An 11,030-nucleotide genomic window follows, 5' to 3' on the forward strand; every position below is an offset into this window, starting at 1 on the left:
GAGTGTCCAAGAGTGTGCAGAAAAGGAAACAGAGAGAAACAACAGCAACAAAAACAACCAAGAAACAGAGGAAAAAGGAGAAGAAAAAAAACTATCTAAAAAAAATTTTTTTAATTATTTTTAAAAAAAAAAGCAAACATTAGAAAACCGCGCGGTGCACTTGCACACCACGCAAAATCACTAGTTCTCAGTAGTCATGAAGGTGTCTTCTGAGGCCTGCTCCCTTGCCTCTCCTAGGTTGTGAGAAGGAGAGGGGATTATTAACAAGATAAAGGGAAAGGAGGGGCTGAAAGCCAAGAAACTGCTTTACCTTAAAAAATTTTTAAAGAAAAAATTACAAAAAAGTGAGAAGACAGAGACAGAGGTAGAGAGAGACAAAGACAGAGACAAAGACAGGAGGCTTGAAAGTCTGCCTACTATGTGAGTTTCTGGGCTGGAGGCTGAATTACCAGTAGAAAATTTTCATTCCTCCTATTTCCCTGAAATCACTAGTTCTCAGTAGCCATGAAGGTGTCTTCTGTTATATTTCTTTTTTTTTTTTTTTTGGAGAGATTTTCACTGTAGGGCGCGTGCGCTCGCCAGACAGACAGAGAGAGACATAGAGACAGAAAGCGAGAAATCACCCCCCAGGGGGGATGGTCACGCCACAATCCCTTCTCCTCCATTCTCCTCTCGGGATCTTGGGCACGCACGCACACGCGCCCGGCATGAGTTTTAAGCCACCGGGTCCGGGACACGAACTGCGGTCGACTACGTGGGAGTCCAGCGACATAGCCATTATGCTAACTGCTGGTTCCCCTGTTATATTTCATTTTTAATGGGTAACATATTTACATGGCTCAAATACCAAAAAAAAATTTTTCTTTTAGAGAGGTTTTTGCTATAGGGCATGTGCACTCGCCAGACAGACAGAGAGAGACAGAGAGACAGAAAGCAAGAAATCATCCCCCAGAGGGGATGGTCACGCCGTAATCCCTTCTCCTCCATTCTCCTCTCAGGATCTTGGGCACACACACACACGCGCCCGGCGTGAGTTTTAAGCCACCGGGTCCGGGACGCGAACCACGGTCGACTACATGGGAGTCCAGTGAAATAGCCATTATGCTAACTGCTGGTTCCCCAAAAAATATTTTAAAAGTATAAAATAAAAGGCACCCCCTCACTGCTCTCCTTACAGGTAACTGCTATTGTTAGTTTTCTTGTATATTCTCACAAAAAATAATGTTAGCATATGCAAGCAAATATCAATAAATAGTCTTATTTTTGGAATTAAACCTTTTTTAGCCTCTCTAAATCACCAAGAAGTAGAGTAAAGTACCTCTGGTAAGAGCCCTAGTGCCTTGCACCATGCCCACAGTGGAATATGGGGCTCAATAAATGCTTATAAACTAAAAAGGACTTAACCAGGGGAAAAATCAAGACATACACAACCTATCTTCTGCTTCTTCATGAATTTAGTCAGAGCCTCACTTGAGGAAAAGGGACAGGACTTTGATTGAAGCCCCCAAGCTCCTTCCTCTCTATCCTATTTTCTTGCCTTGAGTGTTCAATAACTTTAAGGTTGGGACAGGTAAAAGGAAATGAAAAAGGGGAAGAGAAGAAAAAAAATGAGGAAATGAAATAAACAGAAAGAAGGATGCTGTCATGGGAGAATTAGGTAGGAGAGAGGTAGTTTAAGTTCTAAGAAGCATGTACCACTGTGAAATGAGAGGGCCATAATGAAAGCTACCAAACACTGAACATTGCCACCCACCATCCCATCTTGTTCCATCTCAACCCTGATTTTTTTCATAGGGAGGGATTCATGGTACTAAAATACCCAACATTAGGACTCAGTAACTATATCATGACATGAGGTGGTTATTGAATGGCTAAGCCTGAAGACAACTGCCCGAACCAGACTGGCACATACCTGTCTGAGTTCTTTTCCATGAAAGGCCATGACCTTTACTCCCATAGCCCAAAGTATCCATTAAGTGTGAAATCTCTTCTTCCAACTTCCTTCATGCTTTATTTTTTTGTCAGAAGCAAAATCTCCTTCAATTTTTTAAATTCTTTTAATACAAATCCTTTTATCTCATCCCAGAAAGTGGCTTAACATTCTATTAGACATGAATTTATATCCCAAAACAGAACAGAAATAGTCACACCAAACCTCTCCTTGTGGCCTTTCATTTTTTTTCTTTTCTTTTTTTTTTTTTTTTCTAAGAGAGTTTTGCTATAGGGCACATGCACTCACCAGAGAGACAGAAAGCAAGACATTACACTTTCCCCACAGGGGGTATGGCCACTGCCTCAATCCCTTCTCCTCCACTTTCCTCTCAGGATTTCAGGCATGCACACATACCTGGTGTGTTTCAAGCCACTGGGTTCAGGTCTTGAACCGCAGTTGACCACATGGGAGTCCAGCAATGTAACCATTATGCCATCAGCTGGTCCCAGCCTTTCTTTCATATGACAGCTGGGTACTTTTGTAATAGATATTATACAATCTCTATGGCCCAGTCAGAGATGCCCACTTCATTCATGGTATTTATCAAATTACAAAAATTAAAGTTGGAGTCTAGATGGTGATGCAGCAGTAAAACCCAACACTCTGCAAGGCTGACACAGATTCAATGGTAACAAGTTTGCATCTGTGAGCCTCCCTGAGCACACTGGGCACCTACATGCCCATGATCTGGGGCTGACTAAAGTGGGGAGGTGGATTGCAGTGTGCCAAGACCCTGTCAGGGTGCTGTCTCTCTCTGTCTCTCTTTGTCTCTCTCACTCACGGATAAAATAGATAAATGAATGTACTGAATATATAAATGTAAAAATAAATGAGAGTAAAAAAAAGTATGTGTCCCATTCAGTGTGTCTTGCCACAAATCACAAAATTCTGTGAAATTGAGATGCTTTCATTAGTTAATATAAAGTTACAAAACAGAAAAAAAACTTATCACTTGAAAACTACAACCAGTTTAATGAGAAAGAAAGTCAGGAGCCTTCTGCCACTCAGGGTGACAACAGGGATGGGCAAAGGGTGGAAATGCTCTCCTGGGGCACCTGTGCCCAGTCACCCTGCATGGCATGACGAAATATGAAAGCATCTGCTGAGTCTTGGAGGTATAATTACCACCAGGGTGGGGGAACAATTAAAGTAAGGATAATTTACCTTAGAGAAGATAAAAATTAAGAATTATTAATGATCATAATAATTAGCCCTTTTACATCCAAGAATCACTAAATGCTTTACAAGCTGTAATTATCACAGCTCTCCGCTGAGGAAGGGATTCATATCTTACAGCTCCTCTTTTATCAGAGGGGTGAAGTGATGGGTATGGAAGAAGGTAGAGAGGGGTGGAGTACTGACTCCTTCATCACCTGTCCTGCAAGTGGTGAAACTAGAAAGTTGTCCCAGAAGGGCTGACTTCCAATATAGTGAGTACCCTTGTTCCCAAGCCATCATCCAGGCAGTCCATTCCAGATCAAGCAACTCAGTTCATGTCGGCCATTTAAATTGCCACGATGCAATAAAATTGTATCATAGCAGCAGGGATTATATCAAATACCTCATAGAAATAAAAGATATACTGCTACCTTCAAGAAACTTAAAACCTAATTGAGAAGACAAAACAAGCATTTATTAAATTAGAGAAGAGTATGAAAATTACACATTAACTGGCACTGGGTTGTATGATGCTGACTATTCATGCTGTAAGGGAAATAGTTAATTAGAAAATCATTATATGTAAAGGTCAAAGAAGGAGGTGTTGAGGAGGAGCTAAAAGTTTTGAGGGGTCTCTTAGAAACTGTATTAGGTTTTGGATTGGCCTGGCAGAGGTGGGGTCACAGGTGAGTAAATGAATAAAAGAAACTACGCGCGTGACCAGCAGTTGGCATAATGGCTATGTTGCTGGACTCCCATGTAGTTAACCACAGTTCGAGTCCTGGACCTGGTGACTTAAACTCATGCTGGGCGCGTGTGCATGCGTGCCCAAGATCCTGAGAGGAAAATGAAGGAGAAGGAACTGCAGCGTGGTCATCCCCCCTGGGGGGTGATTTCTTGCTTTCTGTCTCTCTGTCTCTCTCTGTCTTTCTGGTGAGCACACGTGCCCTATAGCAAAAACCACTCCAAAAAACAAACAAAAAAAACACTTGGAAAACTTGTAAGATTTAATACATAATTTTAAATAAAAAGTTGGCATTGGGAGGTGTTGAAGACTGTTACTTTATTCAAAGCCATCAAAAACCATCCTTTTCTAACATTTTCCCAGTGTCCACATCACAGTTCACATTGGGTTCTAGAAAAACCCACTAGACTAAAAATAACATTCAAGCCTTCTCCACTTTATCTAAATTTTTACTTTGCAGGTTATTCAATTGAGCCAGGGTAGAGCCCAGTCCTGGTAAATGCCACAGAATATCAGATCTATTATCTTCTTTTTCTGAGTTCCAACAAGACAAAATAGGAAATGAGTCCTTGAAAGAAATAAAGAAGAAAAAAACCTAGGATTTTCTTTTCTTTTTTTTTTCTTTTTTTTTTTTTTCAATCCAGCAGAGTCTCAACCCTTAAATACTTCAGCATTGGTGGGGCTTCATGACTGAAATAATATCAAAGAATATGAGTAGTATACATTTTATTTTCTTTTTTCAATTCTTCTGTAATAAAGAGTCTGAGTCAAGAACCAGTATACTGTAGCTGTACTCTGGACCAGCTGATGAAGGACATTCTTGCAGAAATGGAGTAGGAGCACTTGAGTCCTTTTCTGGTCAGATAGTAATTTTCTCTCACCTCTCAATGCTCAGTCTCCAGTGTTCCGAAAGAAAGATAATGAAACTTTTTGTCATAGAAAAATAGAGATCTCCAAATTATAAAAATACTGTGATTTTGTTGATGAACCTTAATGAGTGGACTCTGCCACATTTCCAAGTTACTTTGTCACAATTTCAAGGATTTCCAGTTAGACTTATATAAAAATAGATTGAACCAATTTATTAGAATTTGATAGTTTTCTACATTTTCTGACATTTACCAAATTTTTTTTCTTTTTTTTTTTTTTTTTTTTTGGAGAGGTTTTTGCTATAGGGCATGTGCACTCGCCAGACAGAGGGAGACAGAGAGACAGAAAGCGAGAAATCACCCCCTAGGAGGATGGCCATGCCACAATCCCTTCTCCTCCATTCTCCTCTCAGGATCTTGGGCACGCACACACACGTGCCTGGCGTGAGTTTTAATCCACTGGGTCCGGGATGCAAACCACGGTCGACTACGTGGGAGTCCAGCAACATAGCCATTACGCTAACTGCTGGTCCCATTTACCAAATTTTTAAGGAAGTAGAAAATAATAAAATTATTTCCCTATCCAAACCTCATCTCAGGGATTCCTACTAAAAGAATATGTTTAAATGATGACACGGTACAGAATAAGAGAAGATTATTTGGCAATGAGGGCCACTTCTGTAAGAAAATATCTAACTTGATGTTAGAATTCAACATTTGAATCTACTTTCAACTTTTCTGATGATGATCCAAGAGCCAAAAGGAAAAGAGACCAGTTCCTTTATATTTGCACAGGTTTTTAAATATTTTTCCTTATGCTGTACTGACTTTACACAAGACTGGGTAAAAGAGTCATCACTGGGTTTCAGACATAGCTTCATTCAGAGTAGGGAGTTTTTCTCTTATCATGAATGACATTAGAAGGTATTTTTCAAGGCTTTTCAGAATAATTTTCCTTTTGACTTTTTCTGTATATTTGTTTTTCTTGCTCAGCTACAGATCTTAAATAATTAATGGTATTTTTCCTTTGTTCTCATAGAACCTAATAAATGTCCAGGCCCCTTTTGGGTATATTGACTATAGATGGGTAACAGAGACTTACAAATGCATCCACAACCTACTTGAGACTTCCCAATAGATCACTCACAGGTGGATAAAAACAGAAGCAGACATAAGGCAGGGTTTTTTTCCAAGCAATTAAAGAGCATCTATACAAAAGACTAGTGTCCTCTGTGAGAGAGAGGGCTTCCATGATGACTAGCAGTTGCAATGACTGCTCATGATGAACCTATCCTAGAATCCAAAGATTAAAAGAACTGTATAAAACTCTAAGTAGGAGGAAAACTAAGAAAAATGTTTGCTTTTCACTAAGGAACTGTCACATCAAGTTTGTTGAGTATAAGAAATAGTGACAATTCTAATAGTTCTAGGAAACACGCCCCTAGATCACAGACGTCAATGCTGAAGTCCCTAAGGATACAGAAGTGGACTAGACAACTGTCTTTCCTTCCCCTATCACTTCCTTCTTCTGTTTGATCCCATATCTAGGATGGCAGCAAATGAGGGTCAAACAGAATTCAACTCCACCATTATTCAACCAAATTGCATATAAAGGAATAGTCATCAAAGTTTAAGTTCCAAATTTTCACATATCATTAAAGAATTCTACAGCCTCCTTGAAATTTAGAAAACCAGTACTTGCCTGGTAGACAAAAAAAGGTGACAGAAAGGCAGAGAAGCCACTGAATCATTTAATAGTCTCCATAAACCTATTATGAACCAAAGTTTCATATAATCTGAAACATAAGGGTGGGAGTTGCTGACAACCAGAGGAAAAAAATCTAGTTCCTTACAATAAAACAGTGCAGAGATCTGCAAATGGTCACTAAGGCTGAGAAAGTCCTGATAGGGTATAATGGGCTAGAATGACCGATTACCTTATTGTACTTCCAGAAGAAGCAGACTCAAGTGTTTAGGTGTCATAATCATTAGTAACTTGGGCTCAGCAGGATGATTACCTCTACCATAAGGCATTACACCAGCTTTTTCTCCAGGGCATCAGTATGCTAATGAAAAATAAATAAGCAAACTTCATTTATCTAAAATCTCTACAGATTAAATTTCACAGATTTTAAGTTTTTCTTATGAGCAATATAATAAAAACTTATTTTTAAAATAACCTCTAAAATTATTTAATGAGGAGGCAATTCTTACTCTATAGAAAAACTATCATAAAACACAGGAACACAAATGTATATTTGTTTCCCACCTGCATCTCCAAAAAAGAAATTAAACCAACTCTTCTCATTGTTCAGAATTACTTAAGGCAGGACTTATGAACCAGTTCCCCATGAATGGTCCCATTTCTCAATGAAATTAATTGGTTCTCATCAGTTTGTTTCAAAGTTTCTGTTTAATTTCAACCTAGAACTTGTATCTTTTATAAAGTAAATGATTTAGTGGATACTCCTGTGTTAACACAAGTTATAATCAATTAAAATTTCTTTAAGATTCCAAACATTTAATACATGTTTTATTATTTTATTTAATTTTTAACAATGAAAAAAAATTAGTGATTCTGCCAAATATTCTACCTTCTCATGTAAGGTGGGGCCAGTACCCTAACTGTCAGGAGGCAAGGTCTGTGAACCTCGTGCCAAATAGCTATGTGAGCAAAGAGTGAGATAAACAAACCATTCTTAGAGACAAGAGGTGGAGCTGGGTTTGGTGAGGAATGAATCAGGTCATCCCACAGAGTGGGTGTCTCCTTCCCAAGTTGCTCTCCAGGGCACAATTAAAATCCCTATAAAAGGCCCAGTGAGCAGCTACCAGTACACTTGCCAGCGGTGTCAGTGAGCACTCAACTTCTTCCTCTGGTGAAGTGGGTAAGTCTCATTCTGTGGGATCATGTTCTTCTATATAATTCTTTATTTCTGTAGCTATTGCAGATGTTAAGGAATGCAGGGAGATTCTAGGTAGCAGAAGGGATTAGCATCTCACAGGAATCACTAACTCCCACCAACCATCCAGTCTTCTTACTGTTGGCATCATCACTTATATGGAATCATAGTCCTACTCCCAAGGCTCTGAATGCTACACTTCTGTGCATTAGGGATGATCATGTGTTTCTTCAATGGGGTTCATACTCCTAAAAAATGCCATCTCTAATGTTTGCCAATCCTCTGTTCTCTTTTTATACTTTTTTCTATCTAATGTGAGCCATTTTCATATAGTTATGGCATTTGAGATATTGGAGCTGAGAAGCAGATTTTTTAAAAAAGTCAGCTAGATGAACATTTGTAAACACCCATCCATTAAAGCCATCTGGGTGTTTTTTTAACATTGATCTGATCGGCTAATGTTTTTTATAATGCCAATATTCAAATGATTTACTTGGTTTAACAAAAGCTAACCATAAGACCAATTGTTCATTCAAAGTTTTCCAAGTTTAGTTTGGTCCATTGATTTTAATAGCCAATCAGGAAAGAAATCTCAGAAGCTTTCAATAATTACACATCTCAATATCCATAATATATCTGAGCTAAGGCAGGTAATATGCACCTACATCGGTGCATCTAATATTATAAAGCCATCTTTTGACTAGGAGGAAGTGTTTAATCTTAGAATTGGTGATTTATGAGGTATATACCTAGATTTCTTATGAACTGTATTGTAAGGGAATAGTTCACATTCCCTTTTCATTGTTCTATTTGCTACCAACTATTCTGACACAATTTGCTGTGCTGACTTGATTCACTTTAAGATAGTCTCAAGTCTTCCTTTACTTTTTGGCTTTCAACTATTTTCTTGAGAAAGAAAGTTGACACTCTCAACTTCAGAAGGTATTTACATTAGCAACATATTGAATTAAATTTCTGAATTCCTCTCTTTACTGTCTGCTCTGAAATATGCTGGGGAAATGGAGGAAAGAAGAAAAGGATATGAATAATACAGATTGGGTGGACAACCAAAAGCTGACTTTTATCTTTAAGATAGTCTGAAGAGGTTTCCCTGGCTTAGAATTTCTCAGCATCTCTTTTCCCCATCTTGGGTACAATATCCAAAGATAAAATGCTTTGAAAATAACTACTGCTGTAGTCAATATTTAGGGATATGCCTAAAAGAGTACAAATAAAGCCTTCCTAAGAGTAGAAAGAGTTTTTATTTTGAATCCTATTGTTGTTGTAGGTGTATCTGAAGAAAGAGAGAAAATGTCTCCACTTCTGAGAAGCATCTATGCTATCGCCAAAACCTTCAATCAATATGCTTCACACGATTGTGATGGGGCATCACTAAGCAAGAAAGATCTGAAGAACCTCCTTGAAAGGGAATTTGGAGCTGTTCTTCGGGTAAGAACAAAAAAAAAAAAGGGAAACCTATTGATTTATGACTAGATTTCTTTTCAGAAGAGTACAAAGCAAGAAACGGTGGCTTTATATTCATTTTCTGCCATGACAGGTCTTTATTCCATTTCCCATTCATTTCTGAGTCTGAAGGTACTTAATTAGCAATGCAATCTGAGTACTAAAGTTGTTAATGAATATTCCATGTACTTGATGGCAATATCATTGTGAATCAACTGTTTATAGGATATTAACACCAAAGATGTCAAATCGAACTAGACTTGAAGGGACTTAAATTTTAAGAACTGAAATCAGCCTCTTTTCTACTAAAATGGTGTTACTACAAATATTTTGTTTGAAACATAGAATCAAAATAAAATCAGGAACACTGGCTATTTCAGACACTAATGGTTATTGCATATCTTCCTAAATTTCCATTGTAGCTCTCTCAAAATGAGCTCCTTATTTACCCAGCTAAAGAGAACTTGCGTTATGATGTACAGCACTAAATTACAAGATGCAAACTTTTCCAACAAACGGTTTTAAATGAGGTGTTCACATTTTACATCGGTGCAACAGGACAACATACCCTGGATATCCTTCTAGTTGCTCTGACAGTCTTGCAGATGCCAGCATAGCATGACTGAATTTGCAGTGTGTTGGGTGAGTGAAATTTTACTGCCTCTGAATTGTACATTTTAAATGTTCTGTTTTCACATTTTTCATAGAGACCAAATGACCCTGAGACAGTAGACCTGATCCTGACACTTCTGGATCGCGACCTTAATGGGCAAGTCGATTTCAAGGAATTCCTCCTGCTTATTTTCCAAATGGCTCAAGCTTGTTACTACGCTCTCAGTCAGGCCACCGGGTTGGCTGATAAAGGAGCCCAGTGTGAGCGAAAGGGGAACCTGTTACAAGATCGCACGCAAGAAGGCCAAAGAAGATTCAAGCCTGGGGAAAGACAGCTGGACGAAGAACTTGGGCAACTACAAACAGAGAAGAGGCAGGATCAGGAGAGGGAGCTTGGTGAGGAAGAGGAGCAGAGGGAGAAGCAAGAGAGACTGGGACAGAACAAATGGCAGCGCCGAGACGAGGAGCAGCGTCTGCAACAGCGAGAACAACAGGAACGAGAGCGCCGCGCAGAGGAAGAACACCTGTGGGAGCGCAAGGGTCGTCAGGCAGAAGAGTTTCCTGAAGAAGAGCAAGGGCGATGGCGAAAGAGGCAGGAGCTGAAGAGGGAGCTTCGGGAACGCGAGCAGCTGCAAAGGCGAGAAAGGCAGGACCCGCGCGAGAGGGCGCTCGAAGTGGACGAAGAGCAGCAACTGAGGCGTAGTAGGCATGAGGAGTCAGAAGAGCTGCAGTTGAGACAACAGCTGGAAGAGAGGCGCGAGCAGCAGCTGAGGCGCGTGCAGGAGAAGAGGTGGGAGCAGGAGGAGAGGGAAGAGGAGAGGCGCGAGCAGAAGCTGAGGCCCGAGCAGAAGCTGAGGCGCGAGCAGGAAGAGGAGAGGCGCGAGCGGGAAGAGGAGAGGCGCGAGCGGCAGGAAAGGAGTAAGCTGCAGCTGAAGCGAAAGCAGGAGGATGAAAGGCGTGAGCAGCAGCTGAGGCGCGAACAGGAGGAGGAAAGGCGGGAGCAACAGCTGAGGCGAGAACTGGAGGAGAGACGCGAGTTGCAGCAGAGGCGCGAGCAGCAGCTGAGGAGCGAGCAGGAAGAGAGGCGCGAGCAGCAGCTGAGGCGAGAACTGGAGGAGAGCCGCGAGCTGCAGCAGAGGCGCGAGCAGGAGGAGGAGAGGCGCGAGCAGCAGCTAAGGCGAGAACTGGAGGAGAGGCGCGAGCAGCAAAGGCGAGAAGAGGAGAGACGTGAGCTGCAGCTGAGGCGCGAGCAGGAGGAGAGGCGCGAGGAGCAGCAGCGGGGAGAGGAG

The 11,030-nt window shown here is 40.6% G+C and overlaps 1 protein-coding gene across 1 annotated transcript in view; it reads left to right on the forward strand.

The window, feature by feature from the left end:
- The first annotated feature begins 8,976 nt into the window (after positions 1–8,976).
- Positions 8,977–11,030, forward strand: part of TCHH (trichohyalin) — a 5,844-nt gene continuing 3,790 nt past the window's right edge. Inside the window, exons 1-2 of the mRNA XM_027768302.1 lie at positions 8,977–9,114; positions 9,837–11,030. Coding sequence (XP_027624103.1) covers positions 8,977–9,114; positions 9,837–11,030 — 1,332 coding nt within the window. The remainder of the gene's footprint in view (positions 9,115–9,836) is intronic.

The sequence above is a fragment of the Tupaia chinensis genome, unplaced genomic scaffold (assembly GCF_000334495.1).
Source record: "Tupaia chinensis unplaced genomic scaffold, TupChi_1.0 Scaffold145814_1, whole genome shotgun sequence".
NCBI lineage: Eukaryota > Metazoa > Chordata > Mammalia > Scandentia > Tupaiidae > Tupaia > Tupaia belangeri.